The following is a 27,846-nucleotide window of genomic DNA, read 5'->3' as shown; positions in this document are numbered from 1 at the left end:
GAAAATGGCTCATTCAATAGGAGCACCTCACGTCGACGTTCGACCCTTAGTCGGTCTCATTTTCAGAGCATTTAGCATTAAGGGTCGACCCTTAGTCGGTCTCATTTTCAGAGCATTTAGCATTAAGGGTAACTATTTAAGTAGGTTTTAGCTTGGGTACCGGAAGTGTGATTTCTGAGTAAACAATTTGTATTTGGTTAGAGATTCTTCGGCTTTAGAGTTGATCATGAGGGTGATTCGAGCAACGCGCCCACCCCGCCCAAGGTCATTAGTGATCTAAGTCATCCAACAAGATAAAGATGTTCGTCAGACCAAAAAAAACTTCAAGTATAGAGGCAATATGAGAATAATCTTACGTGAACTAACTGGTGCCTCATGGCGAACAATATGATATCTTGGACATCTCTACTCAACCATATAAGGCTACTCTTGAAGCAACAACTTGCAAGGGTCAAGTTGGGAAAGTAAGACCTTGGACTCGGTTCAAAACCTCTTGGATTTTGCACGAGGTTTAAAACCACTGGAGTACAAGCTCCATGGTTAGGTATGCTCGTAGAGTCATAGTTAAATTTCATAATCCAATAATTTACTAAATATACCAAATTATCAAATAAAAAAGTTTATATTCGTAATAGTTATCCCACGAGATGAGAGCCTTAGCCAAAAGGATGTGTATCTTCTTTAAATTCCAAAATTGAGTGATTTTTGTAATATCATATTAAGAGAATCATTAGAGAAGAAGTACAACTTTTAATTTTATGTAGAGTGTGAGAGGTATGATGTTCTTATTAAATTTTTTTGTTTTGAATGTTGAACATCAAGTGGGCATTTGGTCTAGTGGTATGATTCTCGCTTTGGGTGCGAGAGGTCCCGAGTTCGATTCTCGGAATGCCCCATTTTTTATGTCCTGTGCGCTTTTTTTCCTCCTCAGCTCTAATTTCAGGTGTTAAGAACACCAAAATTTTGCACACTTACCTCTGATTCTCACCTATTGATCCAGTCCAGGGAGAGGCCCCGAGTACATGGTTCTTGCTTTGGGTTTCTCGGAATTCCCCCTTTTTTATCATCTTCTAATACTTCGCTTCGTTTTGGTTTGGGTGGACCACGAAATGGCACAGTATGGGATTTGTGTTATACATGGTATGCCTATACTCCGGTAGTATATTAAACGCGATTAGATTGAACCCAATTGGTCATCGAACTCAATCGAAGAAGAGCTTGACTGGTTTGATTAGTTTTGAAATGCTACTTACCAGTGGAAACTGGTGGTTGATGTTAATTGTAGAAAGGTTTGTTGAGATCTTCGAGTCTCTTTGTGTCGTTTTTAAAAAGAATTGGCCTTGAGTTACAACTCTTCAGGTTGCCTTTTTCTATAGCTTCACGAGTCACTGACACTGCCTTAAATTTTTAACGGTGCAACCTACTATTGCATTATGTTAGGAACAAGGAAAACAAATCGACCAAAACAAGTAGAATTAGCATATGGTCGATTTCGGTCTTCCTCATTACTTGATTTCTTTTTGGTCAACCAACTTGAACAAAAGGTGTAGGTCTCTGAACTCTCCACTTGCACATTTTTAGGATTTATGCATGTTTATGCCCTGAGATAGTTTTGTTAAACCTAGTTGTATGCAAATTCTTTTATGGTTTAGTGTTCACTCTAATATGTCTGAGGTTTTTACCATTTTATGATCTCCGATTTTTTTGTTAAACCTAATTATTTGCGAACGATTCTATTTTGTCTCCCATTGAATTTGAAATACAGCCGAGGTGGGGATCACCTTCTAATGGTTGGTATTCTACTTTATTATATTAGAAAATGTTAATGATGATTGTGATTGCCATTGAGGTAAATGATTTTGACCGGAGAAGTAATTACCAAGTTTGGTCGTAAGAATGTCTTATACGAAAATAAGGAAAGGATTAAACCAACACGATTGAATCATATACTCTTTTTTTTTTTATAAGAGATAGAATCATATACTTGACCACCACAATGTTATAAAGAGTGAATTTTCTTATTTCAATGTTAAGCTACTTAAATAGGAAGGGTTGAAAATATAATTTTGTCGAAGGGGCCACGACAATGACAGATACTAACGGAACGCTCTTCATAATCGTCCGTTACCAAATAGAGTCTCGCCTAATCTTCCTTCTTTACCTTCAATTATATCTGCAAATGACTTGTCTCTCATGTATAGTGTGGGTTTGACATATCTTACAAACTAATAAACTATGGGGTGTTTTTTTATATTAGACCTCAATAATTTGAACAGAGAGAGGAAGGATTTTCAATTCATTAGTTTGAGAGAATAGATTAAATTTCCATTCAAATAAATTCACATTAAATCTTGCAATCCACCCACCTAACCACCAACTGTTTTAGTCTTCTTTGTTTGTCATTCTTGTTACTTCACATTTACTCAACTAAAACAACTACAATGCCAATCTTCCATCAAAACTTTTGATATCGTTAGTGTGGAGTATATAATATCGTTAGTCTCATACTGTGAAAGTTTGTTAATTTTATGGAGAATCTAACTTGGGATTTGGGATTCTAACTATCTAACGAAATACAATTTATATTCATCTATAGTATAAATGAGACAGGAGACAATGGGTCGGTGAGTTGTTTGTCTCGCTATAAATCAAAAACCATTATAGAGAGTACTATATTTGATTAACAATGATAGAAGAGACAAATCTAGGTCGAAATTGGATGGAAATCTGAGTTAGATAGTTGGGCAAAATCTTTGAGGCTTCCACCTCCCATTATAGCCAAATTTTGGGTATATGATGACATTAATTGAACACCTTCATATAACTTATGTAAATACACATTAATATGAATCTATGATGATGGAGCTATAAAGAGTGGTTGAGGAAAAACTGGTATGGAAGTTAAGATGGACATTACATCCTTGGTAAAAAAAATTCAACCTTTGTAAAATCAAACAAACATGAGCTAACTAACATGCGCCACGTGACTATCTTACAAACCTTTAACCCCCATCCTCTTCCCTCCCACTTTCTCTCTCTCTCTCTCTCTACTTTTTTGTGTTTCTCTCTCTTCCGTTGCCTCCAATTCTCTCTCTCTCTCTATTTAAACTGCCTTGTGGGTTCCGACACCTTCTCTCACTTAAAATTCTCCCCCAATTATCTGCTGATCTTCCATTCAGGTTAATTACTAATCCTTTTGATTGTCTTTTCCTGATTTGATTTGAATTACTCGTTAATTAAACTCGTTTCGTTGGTCATTAGGTTTAGTTTTTTTCCTTCAATTTCGTACTAATATCAAGTTTAGATCGAGAGATTAGTTTTGAATCAACTTAGCTTTGCAATTTTTGATCATTTGATTTTCATTTCTTATGAAAATGTGTTCTTTTTTTATAGATATAAAAAATGTGTTCTTTTAGCATTGATCTTTTCTTTATTACTAATTTTCGTGTTAGGTTGAATTTTGAGTACGAGATCTGATACTCTGATTACTAAATAATGGTTTAATGAGGTATAATCCAGCATTTTCTTCACATTTTTGTGAAATGTTGGAGTTCAAATTCTTTGATTTATTTGGGCCATTTGGCAATTAGATTTGATGAATTATCTGATCTAAATTGACTACCTATTTGGTTGGCAAGTTCAAGATCCAGTAGTATCCGTGAAACTGGTGGACTAGATGATTATTGCAATCTTCTAAACCAGCTCAATTATATTTTCGAAAGTTTAGAGTAGGTAACTAGATCTCTAGAATGGTGTTAGGTTATTGTTTGGGTTGATATAAGTAGTTTTTTGGTCATAGGTTTGTAGAGAAGTAAGTGACTATAAATTTTCTTTTGGAAAATGAATTCGATATCGAAAAAGGATACTGGTTTGTGTAAAAGTTCTACCTCATATGAGGTGGATCAGCAAATTACTTTAATGAGCTGAGAATTACGAATTCGGTGGGGGGGGGGGGGGGGGGGGGGAATGGCAGAGTTAGAGAGAAAAAGAAGTGTTTGAATTAACAGATCACTTCAAGGGTAGAAAACCACATTTACTTCTCTCATCCAATTTCTTTTGTATCTTTTGAAATAATCTTAATCAGTGATGCTCCTAAACCCTTCTCCCCCTTTAAACCTACTTATTGCAATTTGATACCTACTTTGGGTTCTCGACCAAAGTTTAAGCATTTTATTTATGTGGAGTTCTTGTGTAATTGGAACTGTGTGGTCTAGTTTGAAAACTTAATTCTCATCTGTGGCAGGTATAAGTGAGTGGCTTTGTACATCATGGCTACCGGGCAACTATTCTCCCGCACCACACAGGCACTGTTCTACAACTACAAGCAACTTCCTATCCAACGGATGCTTGATTTTGACTTCCTTTGTGGTATAGAGTTTTTCTCTTTGTTACTTCTGATTCCTTCCGAGATAGCATCCAAATTAAAGTTTTCATCGTTATCTTTTGTTGGATACGGATCATATTAACTTTCATTTTCAACCTTGTACCTACCCAGGGAGAGAAACCCCATCTGTTGCTGGAATTATTACCCCTGGTGCTGAGGGATTTCAGAAGCTCTTCTTCGGTCAAGAGGAAATTGCAATTCCTGTTCATTCAGCGTATACTATTGTTTATCTCCCTTCCTTTTCTAAAAAAAAAAAATTATATGAAAAGATGCATTTAAATTGCTATTGTGAACTTGGTGCCGCATGACGTTTTTATGTGTTTTCTGAAATTTAAGTTTTCACTATTTTTTTTGTTTCTTTGTTCTGCAGCATTGAGGCAGCTTGTGCTGCACATCCAACTGCTGATGTTTTCATCAATTTTGCATCATTTAGAAGGTTTGTTGCAATCTGTGTACTAATCTACAAATTTGAAAACTTTTCCCTTTTTGTACTAAAAGCACTTCATTTGGTACATTTGCAGTGCCGCTGCTTCTTCCATGGCTGCTTTGAAACAACCCACCATTAGAGTTGTAGCTATAATAGCTGAAGGTGTTCCAGAGTCAGATACCAAGCAATTGATTGCATATGCGAAGGCAAATAATAAGGTGAGACAAAATGGGTAAACCCGACTGTAAGGATTATGTTGGAAATATCTTTGGATTAAACCCAATGAGTAATTCACCTTCTGAAAGTATTTATCATGTGTTTGATTTCATTCTTAAATCATGTTCAGGTTGTAATTGGACCAGCTACGGTTGGAGGCATTCAAGCCGGAGCCTTTAAGATTGGTGACACTGCTGGAACAATTGACAACATAATCCAATGCAAGCTTTATCGGCCTGGATCCGTTGGATTTGTGTCTAAGTCTGTACGTATTTATCCCATCCTTTTTATGGAAAATTTGTAGATTCTAACCAGAGATCACGTCGAACCATATGTCTATGTCTATATGGACATATTGGCATAAAAACTTATTGCTTTTGGTCAAATACCAGCATTAGTGGTTTAAATTTTGTTTCAGTGTGACAAACTATAGGGAGATCTAAAACTTTCTTTCTACTATTGCAGGGTGGCATGTCTAATGAACTTTACAACACTATAGCAAGAGTAACAGATGGAATATATGAAGGTAGCTAGTTGTATTTCTTACTGTCTTATAATATGCAGATTCAGGCTTTAATAGATTTAATTTATCTTTGACTTCTATACAGGCATAGCAATTGGAGGAGATGTATTCCCAGGCTCAACTCTTTCTGATCATATCCTGCGGTTTAACAACATTCCACAGGTGATTAGTGCTCACAACATTATCTTTCTCTAGCGGTGCTCTGAGCGCATGTAAACTTTATAGGGTTGTTATCACTTTAATATTGAAAAAAGTTGCTCACATTTCATCATAATACATAATACCGATACTCGAGAATTAATCCTGTTGTACTGCGTTAGCGGTGCATGTGGATACTTGATCGTAGTCATCAGATGATCCAATCTTATTTTCATATTTGGTTTTTGAACTGCGAATCTCAATCTTGGATCTATTTTGACTGCTCAACCATCCCCTTAGAGCAACTTGCCTTACCAACTGCCTGAGCAGAATTTATAGTCCTCACTTGATGCCTTGTAAACACTAAATGTTGACTTGTAAGTTGTAACTTTTCCCCTAAGAAACATCATGTAACCAGGTATCACCTACGTAAGTATAGATATTATAGGCAGCTCTTTACAATCGAACTTTTGATGATATCCTAGTAGAACCGCCAAAAGGGCTCCTCAAGTGCCCAAGTGAACAAGCCATTGACTGGGTAACTTTAAGGAGTAGTTAGTTCACTTGTTTGTTTTACCATATTCTTCTTCCTTATTTTTTTCTCAGCTTAAGCTCTCCAAGTGTTACTATATGTTCGCCTGCATATTCATATTATGAAGTTGTTTAAGTTCTTTATCTCTAAGAAATTTTCTGTTGGGGTGGGTCAGCTAGTGATGTAATTTTTTCTCCTTTGGAAATGTAAGTAACATAGTTTCTTCTCTTTCTCCAATCTCAACCTTTGATCTTAATTAGGTCAAAATGATGGTTGTACTAGGAGAATTGGGTGGAAGAGACGAGTACTCTTTGGTTGAAGCCTTAAAGCAGGGTAAAGTCAATAAACCAGTTGTTGCTTGGGTTAGTGGGACCTGTGCCCGGCTTTTCAAGTCAGAAGTGCAGTTCGGTCATGCTGTAAGTATCTATCTCTATGCAAGTGTTAGAAGATCATTTCTCAACTGTTGAAACTGCTCAGGTGAAGCCTGTTATCCTTTTTTCCTACAGCTCTGACAGAAAACAGGAACGTGCTTCCACCATCTTTCTAATCACATTTTAAAATTTGTAGTTTAAATCTTGATGAAAAGAGTATGGAAGAAGGGAAAAGGTTGCCGACAGTAAAGTTTCTGTCACCTGAACATTTATTTTGTTAGATACAAACTTTTTGATTCCGGAAAAAGATGACACCACTCTTTGTGCAACAACATTTTCTAGATATCTGAAAAGGTTTTCCAACTTCACTGATATTCTTTCATTGATATATATATCTCCGATTCTTCTTGACTTATGTAATAGGGAAAACATGGTTGGTTGTAGTTTTCGTGATTTTGTATTTCCAACAAAACAAGGTTGTGTTTCTCTTTTTGGTTGTTTAATTTTTTTTGTCCCCTTCTCTTTGTTTCAAAAAGTTTTTATTAACTTAGTTATGAAACTTCCTCTTGTATTATATTACCTTGGCCTTCCTGATTTATCTTCTATAATATAACTAGGGTGCGAAAAGTGGTGGTGAGATGGAATCAGCGCAAGCAAAGAACCAAGCATTAAAAGACGCGGGAGCTGTTGTTCCCACATCATTTGAAGCACTCGAAGCTGCAATAAAGGAGACATTTGACAAACTAGTATGGGTTTACCAACAGTGTGACTTGTTTTGCGTACTAAACTTATCAGCAAACTTTTAACAACGTTTTACAATTAATGGCACATCTATTAACAGGTTGAAGAAGGAAAGACTACTCCAGTCAAAGAAATTAAGCCTCCTCAAATTCCCGAGGATCTAAACATTGCAATTAAAAGTGGAAAAGTTCGGGCTCCAACTCATATTATTTCCACCATTTCTGATGACAGAGGTATGATCGAACCTTCGGTTCTAGAATTCAATCAAGTAATGGCTTGGTCAAGAGTTGTATTGTATTAAACTCCTCTTTTAATTCATATTTTCAGGTGAGGAGCCATGTTATGCTGGTGTCCCGATGTCCTCCATTGTTGAACAGGGTTATGGCGTGGGTGATGTTATCTCTCTTTTGTGGTTCAAACGTAGTCTTCCCCGCTACTGCACACAATTTATTGAGGTAGGCTTCACATATCAATCAAAGTTTGAGTGAGATACGACTCTTTTCTATCACAATTTTTCTTCATTTACGATTTTGACTTCTGTTTCGCCTCAATTCCTGTTGTAGTTATGTTTCTAGTACCGAAAGGTGAAGCATTTTCACCCCGAAGGCAGAATTTTTTTTTTGAACATTCTCTAACTAAAGAAGATTTTTGGTCAGATTTGCATAATGTTATGTGCTGACCATGGTCCCTGTGTCTCTGGTGCTCACAATACCATAGTTACAGCAAGGGCTGGAAAGGATCTAGTCTCCAGCCTCGTCTCAGGTAAATAAGGCAATGACATCTGCTAACTGTACTTGATTGTTTTAACTTTTACGTTCTTGAACAAATTATGTAAGGTGAATGCTTTTTCTTAAACAGGGTTACTTACAATTGGTCCTAGATTCGGAGGTGCCATTGATGATGCTGCACGATACTTCAAGGATGCTTATGATAGAGTGAGTTGTCATAGTTGTATTAAGCTTGTCTGCTTCCAACTGAAAGCCAATTGGCATTACTTTCCTTTGTTTATGTTATACTACCAGTTATATGTTGAATCAGATAATAGTTGCTAAAAACCTTGCCACGTTCTTTTGCTGTTAATCTTTGCAGAGTCTTACTCCTTATGAGTTCGTTGAAGATATGAAGAAGAAGGGTATTCGTGTACCTGGAATTGGACACAGGTAAGATGTTTATTCAAGTTTTAAGTATTCATCCTTTTTTTTCTCATATAGGCAAAGGTCTTGTTTATATATTATGTTAAAGGCCAGTTAGAGCCTTCGGACCTCTGTAAATGGACCTAGCTACACACATGGACCACCGGTTGCAATAGTTTCACTCGGTAGCCTTATGACTTGTATCTAATAAGCCCAAACCCATGGAACTCTTGCTGTGAGCTAGAGCGCTCACCCCCCCCCCCCCCCCCCCCCCCCCCCCCCCACACACACACACACACACACTTTGAGAGAAGAGATGTTTGGTAGAGTGTTTTGATCTCTTGACCTTTGTGGAACTTGACCCTTGAACAATCAACCAACCCGCTTCTGATATTTGAAGTATTCACTTTTGCAACTCCAGAAATGTGATTTTTTTAGATGGTTCAAACCTACATTTTATAGTATTGCGAAGTTCGTTTCATACTGAACGCATAAATTCATCGCCATTTTTAGATATTTTCCGTCCTTAACTGAAATTGAGAAGCATCATTTTCTTTAAATTTGAAAAGGATCAAGAGAGGAGACAACAGGGACAAGAGAGTAGAGCTATTACAAAGCTATGCACGAACTCATTTCCCATCTGTAAAGTACATGGAATATGCCGTTGAAGTTGAAACCTACACCTTATCAAAGGCAAACAACTTGGTTCTTAATGTCGATGGTGCCATTGGATCTCTCTTCTTGGATCTCCTTGCTGGTAGTGGAATGTTCACCAAGCCAGAGATTGACGAAATCGTCGAAATAGGATATCTTAATGGGCTTTTCGTTCTAGCCCGTTCCATCGGTCTAATCGGGTAAGTTGAACTACATATATGCATATATTATATTGCCTGAAGTACCCAACCTGTTTTTACCTATCACCAGAAATGACCACCGATGTTCATTGGTGGTCTATTTCCACAATAAGAGAATTTTTTTCTTTCTATAAGTTCCATAATCTGTTTGATTCTTTATTGTTCTGTCATAATTGATTTTATGATCATTTTACGTTGTAATTACAGGCACACATTTGACCAGAAGAGATTGAAACAACCATTGTACCGACACCCATGGGAAGACGTACTTTACACCAAATGATCCAAAATTAGCAGCAGTTCTAATTTCATTCCACCCACTTCTCCTTATTTCTTTTCCTTTTATCATCCCAATCCTCTATTTCCTGTTTGCAATTTTTCTACCTTTTCGTTGTTTATTGGTGTTTGTACTCATTACTGCAGAATTTGTGTTTTTAGTTTTAGCTAATTTAGTGATAACTGAAAGATGAAAAGTTCCTGAATCAGGTAGTTACATTTACTTGACAATAAGAAGATTTTTTTTCTTTTTTGAATTGTCGAACATGTCTGGAACCCTTGACCTCTAAGGTAAAAGACTAAACCTCTTACCCCTCAATAAGAAGAATTTCTGGATTTTGAGTTAGCAGAGAAGCTGCTACTTTTTTTCCCTAAGAAATCGACTACAATCTACGTTAGTTGTTACAAGGCATTGATGTATCATGAAGATGTGACAAGTACGATAACTGTGTAAGTTAAACCATTAATGAAAGAGGCTTAAAGTCCAACAACATGAAAGATGTCTAAAATCCGACAAATTTGTTACATTATTTATACTTTTAATAACCTAAGTTCAATAAACCATGGATTCCACCTTCTTTAGATTTTAGAATTTATGTCAACACTTTAACCATTTAAACAAAGTGTTGACTCAAAATCAATCAAAATCAGCCATTTGGACAAGTGTCATATCACCTCTAAGCCAAAAACCAACACTCTATGAAGCAACAAAAAATTCAGAAAAGTGTAAGATCCTTTGAAAACTCATCTATACTGATACTAAGAGTTTTGAGTACGAAAACATTGAACACAAAAAATTCAAATAAGTGTAAGATCTTTTTTTTTTGTTTTTTTTTTTTGAAACTCATCTATACTGATATTAAGAGGGTGTTTGAGGACGAGTATATTTTTTTTTTTTGATGAAGTATATTGAATGTTATACATCATCAGACTATCAAGTTTGTGAGCTTGAAGTTAAAAACATGTATAACTTCATAGAGTTAGTTCAACAAAAAAAAACTTCATAGATATATGCACTTTTGGGCCTCAACTCTTAATTTAATTTAATTTTTTTAATTTTTGATGCTCAACAAAAAAAACTCTTAATTTCTTATGAATCAAAAACCATTTAAATTCTACTTTTTTGTAAAAGAAATAATTACTTTTAATTTGGAGTGCACCTGTGGGAAGTTATTATTTGTGGTATTAGAAAGTTGTTTTGACATCCATGGTTTTCTTTTATTGAACAAAACATATTAAGAAATAAATTACTATTCTCCTCAAATTGTCAAGGCGATTTCTCCTAAAATTGTCAAGGCAATAACAAGAGAAAGAATTCAAATCCCACCCATTATTTGTTACTACTTACCAACCCTTTTTTACTAGATTTATCTGTCTCCGTCCCCTTTGTATCTATTTATGTAAGTGTCTCATCTACATTGATACTACTGAACATCTCGATCTAATCTAACATCAGTTCCCGTTCAGAATGAAAAGAAAGGTAGAAAATCTTAAGAATGAAGATCAAATTTTGAACAGTATTTTTAAGGATTTCAAAGGAAGGCGAACGGGACTAATCAAAGCTCTCACCATTGGTTTAGTCTCTCCCTCTCTCATTCTATTTGTACAGTCCCAATTGCTTTTTTTCGAATCTCTATGTCTTAGAAAAATTTCAATTTTTTCATACATGGACAAAGAGGGCTATAGGCCCCCTAACTTCCTAAGAAATATAATATTGATTGGAAATTACCCACTAATTTTAGGTCACATAGATTTTTTTTGTCCCGTACTCCCGTCTACATTGGGGAGCCCTAATCCTCTTGGCTGTGTGTTAAGTAAAATTGAACCCATTAATCTAAGCTAAGGAAACAAATCGTTTGTATAATTACATGATTTAACTGACAAATTAAGCACAACTTATTTATTATATTGGTTAACTCTATTGATCTCATTAAGCAATAAAGGTTGTACTAGAAAATCATTTGGTTCATTTAGAATAGTCACTATGTGCATGGATGTGGATCTTGTAGTAATAACTAGGTCTGAATAATACCCAAAGTTGGTAGTTTAAACTGTTTATTAATTGGATCTGTTTCTGTATGATTTTTAGTTCACAAGCTGCCACCTCATGTTGATTCTATTTCAATGACTAATTGTTTGGGATAAAGTGGTATCATGATAATACTAGAAATCATATTTTCTTATTAGAGTTTTTTTTTTTGTTGAAATTCTTATTAGAGTTTTGATTAGTAAAATGTTATAATTTTGTTATACAGATGTAGAGAAGCTTCATCAACTATCAGACCCTGGTAAGATTCCCTTTCATAAAAGTTGCAACCCCAGTATTTTCTGTTACAGATAGGAATAACTTATTTTGAAGTTGTTACCAAATATTCTACTCTAAAATTGACGACTAAAATTTTCATTTCTTAAAAAAGAATTATAGATGTGAGATAAACTTTTAGAGTGCAATAGTTAAAAGTTAACCAATTGAATTCTGAAAGTTTTATGCATAGGATGTTGTAGAATATCTTCCAGCAAAAGAGCCATACTAATAATGAAGTTAGTAATACTAGAAAATATTACAAGTCACAGTCTAGTCTAGACAATCTAGTCTAGACTTATACGAAATCAATTGTCTCTGTTTTAGGTTCTAAGATAAATCTACTTTTGGAACATCTTAGGTCATTTTTCAACAATAAGTGCATACTTGGGTATATGGAGATATTGATTGAGAATTTGTTGTAGGTAATTTGGAAGCATTTTAAGAAGGGTGTCCTAAAATGTTCCCTCGAAAAAGCTATTAGAATATTGACTTTGGTCCATTCCTTTTGACCACAAAAATCTATGGGCACCTTGGGTTTTCCTCCCAGCTTTTTCTCTTCTTCCTTCATCTTCATCTTTAGCCCCACCCACCACCTCCAACCACCACCTCCAACCACCACCACCGCCTCGGACCACTACCATTTTTCTATCTATCTGTCGTTCTGCTCTCTCCTCATTTCTCCCTCTCTTATCTAGTTATCTCGCGAAGGACCAAGTTGTCCTCTTTTACAAAATGTTATCGTTATGAAGCATGTTGTTGTGAACAAAATAAACGATATCTTTGCTCTGTTTTGTACTTTAGCTTTTTATTCAAATTATACAAAATTGATTGTTTTTTACTATACAACTCAAAATCAATATAAAGCACTATGTTTTGCCAATGTTCTGTGTTTGACACATATTTGAGCAAAACACATTCTGTCTTCGTCACAAATGCATTATGTTTTAATAAAACAAATAATGGTTTTTCGATGTTTTCTCTAATCCAAAGTTTACTAAATTAAATATTTTTGTAACCTTACCCACAACGTTTCAACATAATGCATTATAATTTGCTCATGTTCTATGGCTTATCTAGATCTCAACAAAATACATTAATGGTGTGTTTGGTTGCAGGATTCCTATCAAAAGTGAAATTTGGTAGGAATCGTGAATCCTTGGTCTGTTTGGCTACCAAGAATTCTACGACTCTTAAATTCTAAGGATTCCTAATTCCAAAGTTTGTATTGGACCAAAATCCCACCCTACCCCTTAGGATTTGCTAAGATTTTGGATTAATGAACCTAAATTTCAAACTTAAAATCAACAAAAAATTATTTCCTTCTACAAAATCATTATTCTTTTTCAAAATCATTATTTTTTTCAAAAATCATATTTTTTTCTAAACACGTTTAAAAATACTCAAATTATAATAAATCATAGAATTCTTAGTTGTCAAACAAGCCAAAAAATATTACTTGGATTCATGAATCCGTGGAATCATGAATTCCAAGGACTCATGAATCCGCGGATTCATGATTCCCCCATCCAAATACACCGTAAGTTCACGACAGATCCAAGTCTATTCTCTAGCTCTTGCCTTTCCTCGTGCCTCTTTTTCATCCCAAAACTGACAACAATACCTCCTTGATAACCCCATTGGATGACCTCCTTGTCAGATGAATAAGACAAGCGATATTTTGGTCTTTTCCTTCGGTTGAAAGATCAAAATATTGAATAAGACAAGTCCAACCGAAGAGGTATCTAGTAATCCAGATGAACACGCCTCAACCCATAATGGGCCTGTCTGTACTAATACCCTTTTGCCTCCTTGAGGGAGCTTATTTTCGAAACTTCAAGCTTCTTTAGTTGATAGTTTAATATGTACTTATAGCTATTGAGTGGTAGTTGTCTTATATTTATATGTATGAACTTATTTTGCTTGAGCTATCTTTCATTCATTGAATTACTAGCTAGTTGATGTTTTTATTTTCAGACAAGGATAACTTGTGTCTCTTTGGATTTCCAAATGAAACGTGGGAAGTGACGACACCTGTTGAAGATGTACCTTCGGATATTCCTGAGCCGCGATTAGGAATTAATTATATTAGGGATGAAATGCAAAGAAAGGAGTGGCTAGAAGAACTTGCAAGTCATAGTGACGCATGGTTAGTAGCTGTTGCTTTTCATTTGTGCTCATGTAACATGCTTGGCAAGAACAAAAGGTAATTCTAACATCCCTTTTAGCATCACTCCTTTGATCGTCATATACGATCGATGTTTTCCAATTTCCTGTATTATTTATATATAAACCCCAACAACACTGAATGAACCCTTGTCTAGAAATGATATATCTTTTATAGGCATAATAACATCAAATATTGTAGAGGGACTATTATACATTATAGTTTGATTAGGGTTGAAGTAACTAAATTTACATACTTTTTTCACTTGAATTATGATTAAAGGGAGAGACTCTTCGACATGATCAATAGCCTTCCAACCCTTTATCAAGTTTTGACTGATGACATGGTCAAGAAGATTAACAATGAAAGGGAACTCAAAGCAAACCAGAATTTGGTAAGAAAACTTATTTCTTTATACATTGTTGTTTGTAGTGAATTTTTATTATTTTATAATACAAACGAGTAGTGCTAGAGAACAAGAAATTTAAGGCAGACTCCAGGCAGAAATCCAATGTGGCTTCAGATGATTGGAGCTTCTAATGATTCATATCCACTTATGCTCCAATCGTGGAAAAGTCACATCGAATTTCTGCCTACAGTCTGGCTGAAATTTCTTGTTCCCTAACATTTTCAATACAAAATGGTACTAACACGCGGGCTGCTGAATCACAGGTTAAGGCACTAGATCAGAAACCAGCTTCGACAAATGTAAGCGAAAGCAGTGAAGCTGAGGCTGAAAGTGATAGTGATTCGGTATGTGAAATGTGCATGGAAGAATATGTTGAAGATGAGTTCTGGATTTTCTGTGACATATGCAAGAAATGGTTTCATGGAAAGTGTGTGAATATCACATCTGAGGAAGCTGATGAAATTGATGAGTACCAGTGCCCTGATTGTACAAAGAAGATGTTAGAAGATTAAACAGCACAACCCCAGAAATATCTCATAATCTCATCCTAGTAGTCTTTTAAACTCACAAAGAAGAAATTGAACTGGTTGGGAATTCAGTTTTAAGGATTTATGAACTTTTATATTTCTCATCTTTTGTTACTAAATGGTTTTCACCATTGAGAACTCTTGGGGTTTGTGTGTCAAAATAAGTACTTTGAAGTTTGAACTAGTAGTTGTTTTCAAATTAATGTTGGGCTTCATTCTTTCTATTGTTGCTAGTACTATTTTTCTTTTAAGAAATCCCCCTTCTTTGGAAGCCTAACTTAATACTATAGTTGGCATTGATCTCCTTCTTGGCTCGACCCAGGCCTCCCTAAGGATGTGCCACATACATACCATCCTTGCTTGGGTCGCTGAGTAGCTTGGTCCGACCTTTTCTTTTGTATTGGTCAGGGAGTATCAACCCATAGCACCTGGAAGTCTGGAACCAGAGACCTTATTGAAATATTTAAAGATGATGGAAACCAGAGCAAAATATCGAAATCCGTTTGAACTAGCATGCACACCAAGATATGAAATGAAGAATATTTTATACAGAAACAAAATCTTCAAGGCTGGCTTACTTCTGAAATGTAATTCGAAACAAAATTAGGATTTTTTTGAAGGGGAAGTGTAAACAGAGTTTAAGCTTTCATTTCTCCTCAGCAGATATGCTGGAAGAAAATATGGTACAAGAAATGCCAATGCCAAGCATAATATCACCAGAACTCCAACCCAGCAAGCCTTGTGTGGGATTCCAAATAGCAGCTCATCACAGACTGTTTTCCAGAATAGATAGAGAAATTAATCAGTAAATGATTCAAAGATATAACATTCAAATTTACAAGGGATGAACAGCAAAGAATTAACGAAAACGATTTGCAACAGAACTGCATGTTAATGAGGGGAGAGAAACGATATATGGCAATCTGCTGGTTAGGTCGGGCCGGGACCAAGCCGAGGAGTTCACTAACACTAGCGCGCGGACGCGTGGGCACACACACACACACCCTTGTGTACCAATATAGATGGTGTATCAATATAGATGTTACATAAAAAATATATCACAAACTCTATTCTATGATTCAAACTAAAGCCCAAAGGATTCAAAGTTCCAACTACTTATAAACCCAAAGCAGAATCAATAGTCATCAAGGATACGAACACCAAAAAGGATGAGCAAATCCTGAATAACTCTGTTTATTAACTTGTTAAGACACAGGTATTCGATTAACATTGAGATGGATTTGGTAAAGCAACATATATACACCATTCATAAGCACCGCCTAGGAGTCAAAGGTAGTTTCTACTCTGTACTAGCACCCGACATTCTTGGTTCCCTCTTTCAATTTTTCGGTTTGCACATATATTTTGTAATTTGTATGTTATTCAGGAACAAGTAGACCTTAAAGGTATCAAAAGAATATGAATCCCGAGGAGATATATAGCTCATTCACATCTTCATCTGAACCATCTTCCCATTTGTTGCCAAAAGTAAAACTGAAATACTGGAAGATTTACTTGCATCCATCAGGGTTTCCAACACAATCGAAGTAAGAGCAAGTAACTTCCCTTGACCATTTTTTTAATAAGCATCATTTTATCACAACATCAACAAAAGGCGTGTAATAGTACAAGTAATTGTTGGTTTTAATGTTTGAGAGTTTTAAGTTTCTTTTAACTTCCTATTGTCAACATCTCAACCTTCTAGTGGTGTAGTTCTCTGACTCAACTTTGTATTAGTCTTAGAAAATTTTAATCGAGCTTGCGAGTTGATATCAGTGAACCAGTTTTTTGGGAGATAACAAGTATCAACATAAATGGTAGAACAAAAGATAAGTACAAATCTTAAGAGTACATGAACGAGCGTTAATTACCTATATTAAAAATGACGAGTTCTCTCTCCTTCAAATGTGGTTGTGCAACAATCCCAGCAGGCTCCACAGTTACAAGAACGTATTGCTCACTTTTATCAGGACTCTGCATTATAAGGGTTTTAGACTTTTGAACAGAAATCACTCACAAGTAATTGAAGCTAAGCATTGGCGGAAGGAATAGGCCTTGGACCGGGCACGGCCTTAGAAACTAGGCCAAGTTCTCGCAACTCTTAAATATGTGATATTTTTTATACATAGGCCACAAACTCTACTCTAATAAGTCTAGTTAAACTCCAATAATTCAAAATTTCATATGTAACAACTAACAAGTAACTCAATGACTCCACATATGATCTGCTCTAGCTACTCTGATCCTGATCTGATAGCCAAGTTACTCAGGTAGATCAGCTGATGCCAACTAGTTATTATCGAAACCAAACCTGATTGATAAGCTCGTCGTTACTATCAGCTCTGAAGATGAGTTTCTCCGTATTCAATAATCTTCTTTTCCATTTGAACCCAACATCTGATTTGTCTTTTATCAATTGAATGGTAAAGCTAGCAGGAATCTATAAGTCAATGAACTTAGTGAGCTTTCTTGGAGAAAACTTTTTGAATACACAAAATCAAGAACAAAAAACAAAGAAATATGTGTACATACAGAAGCCGGATACGATATCTTCACTTCATACCACATAGATGATTTGAGTCCGTATAATCGGTAAAAGCGAGAACCCATTTGCAATGGTAAGCTCTCTTGGTGTAGCTCCTCTCCGACTTTCAAGACCTTGTTATCTATCCTACGCAATTATACGACAGAGAAGATTATTCAAATCATCAATCTACGGACCAAAAACCGCAGGAAAAGAAAGTATGTGTAACGGCATTCTGTAAAATGTGAAGTATTTGGGTATTAGGATAGTCATCAAGAACGAAACAAGTCATAATCTACAAAATCGGATCATGATTTCTTCTTTTTTCTGGAATACCTTAGCTTCAAAATTCATGAAAGAATCAGCTCACGTCTATGGGTAGACTGGTTTTCACCACTCTTACCTTCAATTAACAACGTGAAGAATACAGAAAGAAGAAAGCTTACATATTTTCGTTGACGAGAGATGGTGAGGTAATCATCGAAAGGCGAAAGTAGAGGAGCAAAAACACACTGTAAATCAAAACATGACCCATTGTAGTAAAGCTCGAATCGGCACTAATAATGGTTGATTGTGTCTGTCCAAAAAACAAATCATAAATATTGATCAATTCTTGTATTTCCCAATTACTTCCCCACCATTAGAAGAGCAACAAACAAACATATTAGTCAGTAACCCAGTTATACTATTAGCAAACAAACACTCATTAGAGTAATAAGAAAAAAAAATTGCAATTTCAGTTGGATCATAGCTAATAAGGGTAACTAGTCCTGATTAAAATTTGTGGGGTATTTGAGATTCAATTCAATCTTATTAGTTATAATTTATTAAACCCAAAACCAAACCATTAAAACCCAAGGAGCAAAAGTATATCAAGAAGAAGTTTTCATGTATTCAAATACCCAAATCTCATTCCTAGTTTACCAGATGAAGAAAAAGAAATTGAACTTATTAGTAACAAGATCTGTACCTGAAATCCCAAGATTTCCCTTTTTCTTGAGAGGGTTAGAGAGAGAGATTTGTTGTCATTTTGATTTAGAATGAGAAAGAAAATGAGTTAAGGGAAGTGAGGACGAAATATTTAGTACCACATCGTCAAATTTCAGAAGTTTATTTCACTAGAAAAACCCTAAGGAGGGAAAGAAGAGCACGACCTTACTTGAACAGGATCTGTTCTATAGGATCGTACATCTGTATCCTTGATTTCTAAGGAGACAGGAACTTAAGTCTGGTCGATGAATCATGACCGCACGATCAGAACGTGATTAACGGTTAGATTATCAAGTGTTGATGATCTTGACTGTAGATGATCGTTCTCAGTTGGTCTTGACCGCTGAGATGGTTGTGCGGTTGTCTGACAGACTACCCAATATTTTTTTGGGTGCCCTCCGACCAATTCAATTGACATATTATAAGTGTTCCCAAATTTTTCACGTGCTAACCAATTCAATTGACATATTATAAGTGTTCCCAAATTTTTCACGTGCTAATAAATGTGCGAGCTTATTCGCATTACGAGCATAAGAAGAAAAGCGACAAGTCGTCAAGAACTGCAAAGTATCTTTTATGACTAATATTATTGGTTTGATCCTCCACGGTATATCCTTTTCAGAGCCCGAACACGCCAAGACCACATTCAAAGTATCACCTTCAATTGTGGATTTGTATCTTTTGCTATCTTAATAGCTAAGGCCGTCGCCTTTGCTTCAGCTTCTATGGTTGATGAAGCACTTGCAGATTGTACCAATGCCATTACGAATTCATCATTTGAATTCCTACAAACTGCGACAAGACTAGCTTTTCTGTTGGTACATCTTGCATCAAAGTTAATTTTCAGCTCCTCAGTTTAATCCAACATCACTTGTGATCAAGAAAAAAATGATTGAAATTTCTTATAAAAGATTTGAGGGATAAAACTTTGGACTGTAAGCCCAAAATTTTCTAAAACTTTTGGTTGGTCTACGTTTATGGACTTTACTTGGGTAAAATCTTAATGAGTATCTTTTATGGGCACTCTAAAAAAAATAAACATTGTATCCAATTGGGCCGGTAATCTGATTGCCCGACAGTTTTGGTGGGCTCGAACGGACAACGAACAACCGAAATTTGTCAAGTGTCCGTCGGATTTGTCTAAACACCCGAGCAAACGCTTTGAGAATTTGTCGTTCCGCCCGGACCGAAAAAGCAAGTGATCGTGGACTACCCGTCCGATCTGGTTTCCCACCCCTAGCCTGACCGATGACTGCGCGGCCTGACCCAATTCCCAACCCTACTTCAAAGTAAGGAGGGGAAAGCAAGAAAAAGAATGGGAGGTGAAGGGAAACCAGAAAACCTCCAAAAGCAGGACAGAAACACAACAGTACCCTTGAGAACAAAACAACCAAAGTAAAGTCCTCAAAAGTAAGTGAAGGATCAAACAAAGAAACAAATTAAAAAATCTTAAAAGGGAGGAGTCTTCACGAACATCGAATCCCATTGCTTTCAACAATTAAAAAAGAATAGTTAGTTCTAGAGAAACAATGAAGCTACTACCCATGACTTCAAAGAGAGAGAAATACCAATTGCTTCTTCAATACCCATGACTTTTTCTCTCTCCTCTTCTATTCTTCTCCTCCTTTTCTCTTCACATTTCTGAAAAATTTCTCATCTTTTAATCTGGGTTATTGTTTAAATCTCACTTTTAATGGAAACTAATCGAGCTGAAGAACTAGTAAAAAAGATCCAAGAGTTGGAAGCTAAATATACACATCTCAAACAAGAGATGTCAAAATTGATTTCAATCGATTCCCCAAAATCCAATTCGGAACAAAGTGATCATCCCCACTTTGTAGTATCACCCCAAAGATCAAGATTAACTTCTCCTATGGGAGAAACCAGTGGTAGGTTTGAAGTATCTTCAGCATGGAAAAAGGGTTTTGCTTCTTTCAGCTATTCATCACAGTTAGAGAGAGAAAATAATAAGAATCAAGATGACCCATTGAGTCCCAAATCACCTCTGCTCAAATTTACAGATAAGCAATATCTAAGTATTTTGCAGTCTATGGGTGAATCCCTTCATATAATTGATATTCATGGTCGCATAGTTTACTGGTCAGTACTTGAAGCTAGATTTCTTCATTTTCTATTCTCAATTACATCAGGGTTTTTGTTTCTTGTGAGATTATTTAATGAAACTTGTCTTTTCCCTTTCACTTCTTTAATAGATTTCTATTTGAAACTAATAGAATGAATCATATTAGTTAATCTGTTAAATTAGTGAATTGGATTGTTAATGAATTTCAGTTTTTGGAGAAGTAATTTGAATTAGTATAACTGTTTTTTCATTGTTTCTTTTTGTTAATTAGTAAGATAGATTGGTTTTCATGTGTAAAATTCGATTTTATAGGAACCCCATGGCTGAAACTTTGTATGGGTATTCTGCACCAGAAGCTTTAGGTCAGAATGCAACTGAACTAATTGTAGATGCCCATGATTTTGAGTTAGCTAGTAGTATAATTCAAAAGATAACGATGGGTAATAGTTGGAAAGGGCATTTAACTGTCAAGAATAAAGTCGGGGATCAATTTTTAGCAATTTCGACCAATACCCCATTGTATGATGAGGATGGAAGTTTGGTTGGGATTATTTGTGTTTCAAGTGATTCAAAAATCTTTCACGAAATGCTGCAGAGTTCATCATGTGGAAGTGATCCCTTGCATAAGCTTAGTTTTGTTTCTCAGCAACCTCTGCAAGCTGCAATTGCTTCCACAATATCGAATCTGGTGAGGTTTCATTTTATCAAAGGTTCAATCTGAATCTATTGCGATTTACTTTAGTGCAACCTCTTTGATTGTTAATAACTGGAACAGGCAACTAAGGTGAGTCAAGTTACAAATAAAGTCCGATTAAACCTACGAACTGGTGAGAACAGTACGGAGCGTGAAGGTGGTAATGGAGGTAGCAATTGTTCTGATATTGGGTTATCGGATTCCATTCACTCAGGGCATAGAGAGGATGCAAATTCGAGTCAAGCTAGCCCTCTTAGAGAAGAAGTATCCTCGGATCGGTTTGATGTACTCCTCAAAGGTTTAATTGGGGAGAAACCAGCGGGAAGGTCCATGACATGTTCAACTGACGAGGGTGAAGAGAAGACTGGATTTCACAAGACGATAACCTCAAAGGCAGAAGCATGGATTGCTAAGAAAGGAATATCATGGCCATGGAAAGTTCATGAACATAATGAACTCGATAAAAAGATAGCACCTTTTATATTTCCCTGGTCGAATCATGATCAAGAAAATGACACGAGGCAACATCTGAGTACCGATATTGGGGCAAAGCCGGAACACCAGGCAGGAAAAGGTTATCACCAAACAGGAACTAATGAGCCTTTAGGCTCCTGGTCTTCGTGTAACTTTAATAGCACAAGTAGTGCCGGAAGCAGCGGAAGCACCAATAGTACTGCTATTCATAAACTTGATGTTTATAGTGACTACTTAGATTGTGAAATTTTGTGGGAAGACTTACTGATCAGAGAGCAGATTGGGCAAGGTAGTCATCTTAGTAGATTATACAAGTTGATTTGTGTATCTAATCTACATGAAACTCTTACTCGGCTACTTATTGAAGAACAGAACCATGTATGCACTACTATGTAGTAAGGGAATCGTTATATAGATGGATGCTAGGTGGTTCTATTTATTGGATTGTATTCCGTGAACATTCTGATGAGGCCAAATGACTCGTTTGTCGAAAGAAACCATCAGAGGTTATCTTTGAGAAAAAAGGTCCAAGTGGAGGCTACTTAAATGCAATAGCAGATGATTTTATTCCTTGCGTATCTCTCTGATGCCATTGACTAGAAACTCAACCAGCATTCGATTTTCTCTCTTACTTCAGAACTTAGCTTAATTATGATTCTTAACAAAAACATGTCTACCTTTTCTTACCACCTATGTGTTTCAAATATATTGTTCTGTCTTGCAGGTTCTTGTGGTACAGTATATCATGCTTTATGGAATGGAACGGTATGTTCTACTTCATTCCTACTTATTTTACTCTGTAGGGGGTAGTTCCGTTAATTAGTCTATTTTTAGATATGTGAAATTTAAGAATAGGGGCTTGAGTCAGAATAAACGATATCCAACTCTTTCCAGGATGTTGCAGTCAAGGTGTTTTCCAAGCATGAGTACTCAGAAGATGTTATTCTTTCCTTCAGGCAAGAGGTAATTCTTCTTCGGCGGCTCTGCCAACGGTTTTGCTTTTTTTTTTTTTTCTTGTGGTTAGATTTAGCGCTTGAGCTTTTTCTAGTTCAAGTTTGGTCATATTTACCACTTAGTTGACCTATTCCTTCAAAATGCCAGAGGAAAATTCTTGTATGTCTCTTCAGACGCCTCTAAGACACAGTATTTGTGATTTGAGATATACAAAACGGAGTTCTATCTAAAGTTTAAAGTTCTTTTGGTGCAGGTATCACTAATGAAGAGACTTCGCCATCCAAATATAGTACTCTTTATGGGAGTTGTAACTTCACCTCAGCGTCTTTGCATTGTTACCGAGTTCCTTCCACGGTTTGTTCTCACTTCACCTAAACCCTAAACCCTGTATCGGTCTGTACATGTCTTGCATCTGTCACATTTTCCATCTTTCATTAACTGCTTTAATTCCTTTTTTTATAGTATTGAGATTGTGGTTTGTAATGCGTAGTGGAAGTTTATTTCGAATCATTCAAAGATCCGCATCTAAACTTGATTGGAGGAGGCGTATTCATATGGCTTTAGACATAGTACGTCTTATATCATTCAAGAAACTGGGCTACTTTTCATCTTTCCTTAGCCTTGTTTTAGCAATCAGTTGTGCATTATTTTCTTGTTTCACGGATTTACAGGCTCGGGGAATGAATTATCTTCACCACTGCAATCCACCCATCATTCATCATGATCTAAAGTCATCAAATTTACTAGTTGATATGAATTGGAACGTGAAGGTGCGCTGCTTTGCAATTTTTCTCCTGAAAAAAGAATTCTTCTATTCTTTCATACAAAATTATATTTATCCCTTTGTTTGTTATTGTACCAGGTCGGTGATTTTGGTCTATCACGTCTCAAAGGTGAATCATATATAACAAAAAAGACTGATAAAGGAACGGTACATGTTGTCTTACCTCAAGCACTCTCTTACGTGGTCTCCTCTATTCCACCCTTCTAGATTAATCTACACACAAATTATGTAGTTGGTTGGGCTACTGGGTAATTCCCAGGCCGGATTTTGCTCAGTGCTAGCCCGAGCCTGATCCATATATGGAACTCCAGGTGGATATTTTAATTGGAAATTAAACCGAATACCAAATTTCAACACATTTTGGTTTGGGCTCCATATTCAATATTTTTTAGGCTTGGGCTCCATATCCAATATTTTTTTAGGCTTGGCCTCCCTATGCAAACCCGTACAAGTTGGTGCAAACCTCTGAAAACCCGTTCAGACCTATACAAATATGCAAACCAGGTGCAAATTATGTTGCCTTTGTGCAAACCCCATGCAGATCTTCACAAATTCGTGCAAACCTCTGCAAACCCTATTAGGGAGTTGAAGCCTAAAAAGAGTTGTTAGATCCCTTTTGTAAATGATACACGTTACGAGTTCTGAATAATTTTCTCCTTCTATAACTCATTTTTCTACATTAAAATATTATGATTATGTTATTTATTTCTTTATAAGCATTTGTTTTCTTTTTAAAAACACCATGAATCTAGTTTTGACCAAGTCCTGAGCCTAATTACTGGTACACAAAAGTATACTGATAACATGATTGTTGTATTCCTATTTTGTAGCCCCAATGGATGGCTCCAGAGATTCTTTGCGACGAGCCCTCGGACGAGAAGTATGCAACAAATGCCCATGCTAATTTATGATGGAATTGACTTTCTTCTTATTCAAGTGTCCTTTGCAAGATAAAACCTCAGATATTTCTTCTTTCTATGAATTGGAAATATTAGGTCTGACGTATATAGCTTCGGTGTAATATTATGGGAACTCGTCACAGAGAAGATCCCCTGGGAGAATCTCAACTCTGTGCAGGTAATATTTTCTCTACTAAAATTTCGGTATTTTAATTATCTCTACATATACGAATTAGGTTAATGAACCTACTTTCAAACTACACAGACCATTTTTTTTTGTTGAGAGTTTACATAGACCATTGGACTGCATCAAATGAAAGAAAAGAGCATACATAAAAGTAGAAAATATTCTTACTTCAACTTATGAGGAAACCATTCATGATGATGAGCCAGAATATTATATATATATACGAATCTAACTTCGTGTGGTGAGATACTTAGGTAATTGGAGCTGTGGGATTCATGCATCACCAGCTGGATATTCCGAACAATTTGGACCCGCAATGGGTGTCTATAATTGAAAGTTGCTGGAACAGGTTATTGCTCATCTCAGTTGAATGATTTTGCTTACTACATTTCATTGAACTCTTGTGCACAAGTAAGAGAAATGAAGAAACTGAATTCGGGTCTTCGATCCAATGACCCACTGTCTTCCAACAGTGACCCACAACAACGGCCGACGTTCCAGGAGGTTTTGGATAGGCTTAAGGATATGCAGAGACGGTATTTGATTCAGTTCCAGGCTACTCGTTTAGCTAATGGAGAAAGAGCGCGTAAAATGTCAGAGACTTGAACACCCAGGAGACGGGACAAAGATGCAGGCTTATGGCTCTATCTCCAGGTTGAACAATCGTCATCTACAAGGCAGGCAGATAAGAACAGTTGATGTTATTATGCAGAGAAACTCTAGATGTACATATTGTCACATCTGTATATAGACCTCGCTCTGGCTGGATGAACACAGATATGCATAAAATGTTGAACAAAAATAACGGCGTGGATACTCCATGGTTGTTTGATCACAGTAGGGGAAAAGAATTGCGCTATCTACATGGGGCTCAAGCACCAGAGGCGGCCGGCTGTGCGCCTAAAATCTTGGTGGATATACCAATTGAGTTTAGCAGGGATAATCTCCTTCAACATCGTGTACATTTGTGTTTTTATGACTAGATTCTTGCCATTTTTCATTCTCTCTTCATTTTTATGTTGTTTTCGAGAGCTTGTTTGTACTACATGGAGGGGACGTGAAGGTGTGAAATTTTGCAATGTTGTAACATTTGAAGTTAAGAGATTTGAAGAGCGATGTGGTTTCGAACAAGCTAAAATAAGTGATTTAAGAGAGAAATAAGGACAGTGGTATTACACCAAACAATCTTATTCTTTACACAGGAAAGAGATGTTCAGTTTCCTGCTTGGATTCACTAGTAGTAGGCAATACACAATGATTTCTTATTTTTACCTGAACTACAAGCACTGTCTAGTTTACAGTATAAGATTGTGAAGCCATGAGTGAAACCAAGGGTTTCATCAAACTGTGGCTTGAACTCTCTCTCTCTCTCTCTCTCCTACCCAATATAAGGCAAATCTCTGAAAATAACTGAAAAAGAATACAGCTAAGGGTCTCATTCCAACAATAGGAACCCCTGGAAACAGGAGTATAGCAGTTTTGAGATTGTTCTTGGTTGATTTGTAAGTGTGTCCGAGTCGCTTGCACGGTTGCTTATGTGGCTAAGTCCATTAGTAGGCTTCTTATATGGCTGACAGAAGCACACATTGTAAAGTCAGGTATGTGATCCTACTACTCCTGAAGCCGGAGTGATACTATCAACAACCTCAACTTGCAGATGATTTTGTGAAACGGATGGAGCAATATGCTAGCGGTTTGGTGAAGATGTCAGCTAGTTAAGCTCAGGTGTGCTATGATTTTGAGATACTCTTAGTTTCCTATTCTCACTAACTAGCAAATTGTTTATATACTATTGAAGAAACTAAACATTCGTAATTATATAATGTTAAATTTTGAATTTGAGTCATGAAAAATTAAAAATTATAAAGACTTGCGGCGAAGGTTGTCATTGAATGGACATTATAATCGGTTTTGAGCTTTTGGGAGGTCTTCTTTTTCCGGTCATACAGGTAATAAATGTATTTAGCTTCATTTAATGGTACCTTGTTTCTGATTCTGATGATGATCAAGTCTGTCCCTGAAATAGCTAGAACTTGAAATTTCTCCATGTCTTCGTCCCAATCAAAGTGAATAGTTTCTTCAGTCCAATTAGTACTATTTTCCTTCTTGTCGTGGAGATCTTCATGTAGTATCCACATCTTCATAGTGTTTTTACTTTCGAAAGCACCCTTAATTTTATTCACACAAGCTAAACATCCATCTACCTCTAACAATAGAGGTTTGTCCTTAATGCAATTAGGGATTGAGATCAATCTAAACTTTTCACTTCCAACATCAAATGACACTACAAACTTAAATCCACAATGTAGCCGAGAAATTGAACCATTTGCATAAATAAAACGTTCGGAATTTAGACTATTAGTTTGTGGTAGTATCGCATCAATCATTCTCCAAGATTCATCTTTGCCTAAGGTAAATACCTCACAAAACCTTGTAGTATATTCAACATAGCCCTTGAACTGTATAACAAGCGTTACGCGAATGACTTTGTGTACCTTAGTGATAGGATCAAATCCAAGTCCAAGAGTCTCAGGATATCCGTAACCAGTCGTGCCCTTCTCTAGAAAACTATTTATTTTTCCTCTCCACTCTTCTGCTGTGCCTAAACTCCGGCTCTCTCGAGTACTAAGATTGTAGACGTAGACACTTTCCCAGTCGTTAATACCACACAACAAACCGTTTACGGGTTCACTCACAATATGTGTATCGAATCGTATTGTTAGCTTAGGAACATGACTCGTCACAGCACAATCACCTAAATCCATTGAAGAGAGAGTGAATCTTTTAGACGACCACCCACTCGAATCGGCAGTGAGAAGGAGTACTATTGGGTTATTATTCTTAGAGCGGGTAAGATGTAAATCATGAAAGTATTGATCGTATTTAATTAAATTATTCCACTTTTTACACACTAACTCGAATCGTATCAATGACTTTACCGGAAGTCTACTCAGTATCTCAACCACTATTAGGTCATGGTCATAGAGAACAACAATCTTTCTTCGACTCATCTTCATGATTTCTTGGCTTTTATTCTTAAAACAAAAATAGAAAATCCGTAGACCTAAATCTGCAAATATCGTCTTCAATAGTTCTGTGTCTCTCTTTCTCTATCTCGATTCTCTTTCTATATCTAGCTCTAGCCTCTAGCTAGCTAGGAGAAATAAATACTACTCCGTATTTTCTATAACAACCCTAGCTAGGTTGTTTATAAGATTTCTAAGAAAGTGGACTAGTTCCTAACCGGGTTTAATAAC

The 27,846-nt window shown here is 36.2% G+C and overlaps 4 protein-coding genes and 2 non-coding genes across 9 annotated transcripts; 5 read left to right on the top strand and 1 right to left on the bottom strand.

Annotated features, from left to right (window-relative positions):
• Positions 1 to 823: 823 nt before the first annotated feature.
• Positions 824 to 895, top strand: TRNAP-UGG (transfer RNA proline (anticodon UGG)). Its single transcript has one exon. It is a non-coding gene; the product is annotated as a tRNA-Pro (tRNA).
• A 1,811-nt stretch (positions 896 to 2,706) lies between these two features.
• LOC147534127 (ATP-citrate synthase beta chain protein 2) lies at positions 2,707 to 9,852 on the top strand. The gene is made up of 17 exons (XM_086646088.1): positions 2,707 to 3,179; positions 4,244 to 4,368; positions 4,496 to 4,598; positions 4,755 to 4,820; positions 4,906 to 5,029; positions 5,158 to 5,292; positions 5,493 to 5,553; positions 5,636 to 5,712; positions 6,481 to 6,636; positions 7,209 to 7,337; positions 7,433 to 7,565; positions 7,660 to 7,787; positions 7,989 to 8,094; positions 8,191 to 8,267; positions 8,422 to 8,492; positions 9,035 to 9,319; positions 9,527 to 9,852. Exons 2-17 carry the CDS (start codon positions 4,269 to 4,271, stop codon positions 9,600 to 9,602), a joined length of 1,827 nt encoding a protein of 608 aa, XP_086502214.1. The 5' UTR covers positions 2,707 to 3,179; positions 4,244 to 4,268; the 3' UTR covers positions 9,603 to 9,852.
• Positions 9,853 to 13,791: 3,939 nt separating this feature from the next.
• LOC147534126 (PHD finger protein ALFIN-LIKE 7-like) lies at positions 13,792 to 15,215 on the top strand. Its single transcript, XM_086645746.1, has 3 exons — positions 13,792 to 14,103; positions 14,347 to 14,458; positions 14,737 to 15,215. Exons 1-3 carry the CDS (start codon positions 13,859 to 13,861, stop codon positions 14,983 to 14,985), a joined length of 606 nt encoding a protein of 201 aa, XP_086501872.1. The 5' UTR covers positions 13,792 to 13,858; the 3' UTR covers positions 14,986 to 15,215.
• Positions 15,216 to 15,528: 313 nt separating this feature from the next.
• On the bottom strand, positions 15,529 to 18,776 carry LOC147534125 (uncharacterized). 2 transcript variants are annotated; one of them, XM_086645745.1, is made up of 6 exons: positions 18,495 to 18,776; positions 17,971 to 18,101; positions 17,533 to 17,666; positions 17,312 to 17,440; positions 16,872 to 16,974; positions 15,529 to 15,773 (listed from the first exon to the last, which is right to left on the bottom strand). In XM_086645745.1, the coding sequence occupies exons 3-6, from the start codon at positions 17,608 to 17,610 to the stop codon at positions 15,604 to 15,606; spliced, it is 480 nt and encodes a 159-aa protein (XP_086501871.1). In that variant the 5' UTR covers positions 17,611 to 17,666; positions 17,971 to 18,101; positions 18,495 to 18,776; the 3' UTR covers positions 15,529 to 15,603. The 2 variants fall into 2 exon arrangements, with proteins under 2 accessions (XP_086501871.1, XP_086501870.1); XM_086645744.1 differs by having other exon boundaries at positions 17,533 to 17,671; positions 18,495 to 18,723.
• LOC147534124 (small nucleolar RNA U3) lies at positions 18,674 to 18,888 on the top strand. Its single transcript, XR_015228984.1, has one exon. It is a non-coding gene; the product is annotated as a small nucleolar RNA U3 (small nucleolar RNA).
• A 901-nt stretch (positions 18,889 to 19,789) lies between these two features.
• LOC147534123 (uncharacterized) lies at positions 19,790 to 25,771 on the top strand. Of its 3 annotated transcripts, none has more exons than XM_086645742.1 (13): positions 19,790 to 20,614; positions 20,910 to 21,285; positions 21,373 to 22,054; positions 22,490 to 22,530; positions 22,660 to 22,728; positions 22,973 to 23,073; positions 23,210 to 23,288; positions 23,391 to 23,489; positions 23,582 to 23,650; positions 24,334 to 24,383; positions 24,499 to 24,580; positions 24,844 to 24,938; positions 25,063 to 25,771. In XM_086645742.1, the coding sequence occupies exons 1-13, from the start codon at positions 20,208 to 20,210 to the stop codon at positions 25,193 to 25,195; spliced, it is 2,283 nt and encodes a 760-aa protein (XP_086501868.1). In that variant the 5' UTR covers positions 19,790 to 20,207; the 3' UTR covers positions 25,196 to 25,771. The 3 variants fall into 3 exon arrangements, 2 of the variants coding, with proteins under 2 accessions (XP_086501868.1, XP_086501869.1); XR_015227260.1 differs by having other exon boundaries at positions 19,830 to 20,614; positions 23,582 to 23,612; XM_086645743.1 differs by lacking the exons at positions 24,844 to 24,938; positions 25,063 to 25,771 and having other exon boundaries at positions 19,830 to 20,614; positions 23,582 to 23,612; positions 24,334 to 24,615.
• The last annotated feature ends 2,075 nt before the right edge of the window (positions 25,772 to 27,846 follow it).

Source organism: Eschscholzia californica, unplaced genomic scaffold, assembly GCF_041429995.1.
Source record: "Eschscholzia californica isolate CP2 unplaced genomic scaffold, dmEscCali1.0.p SCAF_6, whole genome shotgun sequence".
Classification (NCBI taxonomy): Eukaryota; Viridiplantae; Streptophyta; class Magnoliopsida; order Ranunculales; family Papaveraceae; genus Eschscholzia; species Eschscholzia californica.
The sequence above is the reverse complement of the archived record's forward strand: the minus strand, read 5'-3'. Positions and strand labels throughout refer to the sequence as shown.

Excerpts from the sequence above, each read along its gene's own strand:
- LOC147534127 (XM_086646088.1), top strand. The coding sequence starts at position 4,269 with ATGGCTACCGGGCAACTATTCTCCCGCACCACACAGGCACTGTTCTAC. Across the intron at positions 4,821-4,905 it reads AATTTTGCATCATTTAGAAG|TGCCGCTGCTTCTTCCATGG; the intron begins GTTTGTTGCAAT and ends GTACATTTGCAG. Across the intron at positions 5,554-5,635 it reads AACAGATGGAATATATGAAG|GCATAGCAATTGGAGGAGAT; the intron begins GTAGCTAGTTGT and ends ACTTCTATACAG.
- LOC147534126 (XM_086645746.1), top strand. The coding sequence starts at position 13,859 with ATGTTTTTATTTTCAGACAAGGATAACTTGTGTCTCTTTGGATTTCCA. Across the intron at positions 14,104-14,346 it reads ATGCTTGGCAAGAACAAAAG|GGAGAGACTCTTCGACATGA; the intron begins GTAATTCTAACA and ends TTATGATTAAAG. Across the intron at positions 14,459-14,736 it reads TCAAAGCAAACCAGAATTTG|GTTAAGGCACTAGATCAGAA; the intron begins GTAAGAAAACTT and ends GCTGAATCACAG.
- LOC147534125 (XM_086645744.1), bottom strand. The coding sequence starts at position 18,059 with ATGGGTCATGTTTTGATTTACAGTGTGTTTTTGCTCCTCTACTTTCGC. Across the intron at positions 17,441-17,532 it reads AGATATCGTATCCGGCTTCT|ATTCCTGCTAGCTTTACCAT; the intron begins GTATGTACACAT and ends ATTGACTTATAG. Across the intron at positions 15,774-16,871 it reads ACTCGTCATTTTTAATATAG|TCTGTGATGAGCTGCTATTT; the intron begins GTAATTAACGCT and ends TCTGGAAAACAG.
- LOC147534123 (XM_086645742.1), top strand. The coding sequence starts at position 20,208 with ATGGAAACTAATCGAGCTGAAGAACTAGTAAAAAAGATCCAAGAGTTG. Across the intron at positions 23,289-23,390 it reads TTCATATGGCTTTAGACATA|GCTCGGGGAATGAATTATCT; the intron begins GTACGTCTTATA and ends ACGGATTTACAG. Across the intron at positions 24,384-24,498 it reads GACGAGCCCTCGGACGAGAA|GTCTGACGTATATAGCTTCG; the intron begins GTATGCAACAAA and ends TGGAAATATTAG.